General features: G+C 42.4%; 1 protein-coding gene across 1 annotated transcript in view; it reads left to right on the forward strand.

Annotated features, from left to right (window-relative positions):
• Window positions 1–4: 4 nt before the first annotated feature.
• LOC107576441 (band 3 anion exchange protein-like) overlaps window positions 5–973 on the forward strand; it is a gene marked incomplete at both ends in the record, with an annotated part of 5,349 nt that continues 4,380 nt past the window's right edge. The window contains 4 exons of the mRNA XM_016262615.1: window positions 5–40; window positions 126–291; window positions 476–611; window positions 863–932. Of these exons, the coding sequence (XP_016118101.1) occupies window positions 5–40; window positions 126–291; window positions 476–611; window positions 863–932 (408 nt within the window). The remainder of the gene's footprint in view (window positions 41–125; window positions 292–475; window positions 612–862; window positions 933–973) is intronic.

Genomic DNA, 973 nt, shown 5'->3' on the forward strand with positions numbered 1-973 from the left:
AAATACCAACACCAATGCCATCAAGAGAGGAGATGCAGAGGTGAAACACACAAACACATGAATTCACTGACTCTTATCTTTGACTTCTTTGTAAAAATCTTAATACAAATTCTCATCCACACTAGGCATACGTTGAGTTAAATGAGCTTCATGGGGAGGTGTGGCAGGAAATGGGACGCTGGCTGGGTTATGAGGAGAACTTAAGCCCTGCCACAGGACAATGGAGTCAGTCCCACATTTCCTATCTCACCTTCAAAAGCCTCATTCAACTCCGCAAGGTCATGAGCACAGGTGAGACACCGAGTGACACATTTCCTTTGGCCTTTAGACACTTAAAATAAAGTGTAGCGAGAATATATATATATTATAAAAGCCCTAGTGTGCTCCAGAAACCTTTTTTGAAAACCACTGCTCTGTGGTGACCAGTCAACATTCACATTAGTTCTATATGTTCTTTTATGGTGACTGTAACCAGGTGCGGTGCTGCTAGATGTTGATGAGAGCAGCTTGTCAAGCATTTGTCAGAAGATGGTGGAACAGCTACTGCTCAAAAAAGTGATCCGGCCCACTGACCGTGACGCTCTTGTAGCCATACTGCAACACAAGCGCAGGTTAGGCTCCTTGTTATCTGTGTTGGTTTGTGTGTTTGTGTGCGTGTGGAGGACCGTTACTTCAGATTTTATTGCTGTATATACTGTAGTTGTCCTGGCAACTGTTGTTTTTTGTTTGTTTGTTTTTGGTTGGTGTTTTTTTGGGGGGGATTTCAGAAATCCTCATTATTTGGTATGTGAGTCACAGGGGTCTATATTAATAGCTGAATATGACTATAAACTTTATATGACTCATTGTTTCTGCTTCACAGTCAGTTAGAGGCCACTTCAGCCCCTGGTTCAGCAGACATAGAGCTGCAAACATTCTCAATCACTAAACAGGTATCTATCGATCTATCCATCCATCCATCCATCCATCCATC

Source organism: Sinocyclocheilus grahami, unplaced genomic scaffold (genome assembly GCF_001515645.1).
Source record: "Sinocyclocheilus grahami isolate Dianchi unplaced genomic scaffold, SAMN03320097.WGS_v1.1 scaffold3687.1, whole genome shotgun sequence".
In the NCBI taxonomy this organism is placed as follows: domain Eukaryota; kingdom Metazoa; phylum Chordata; class Actinopteri; order Cypriniformes; family Cyprinidae; genus Sinocyclocheilus; species Sinocyclocheilus grahami.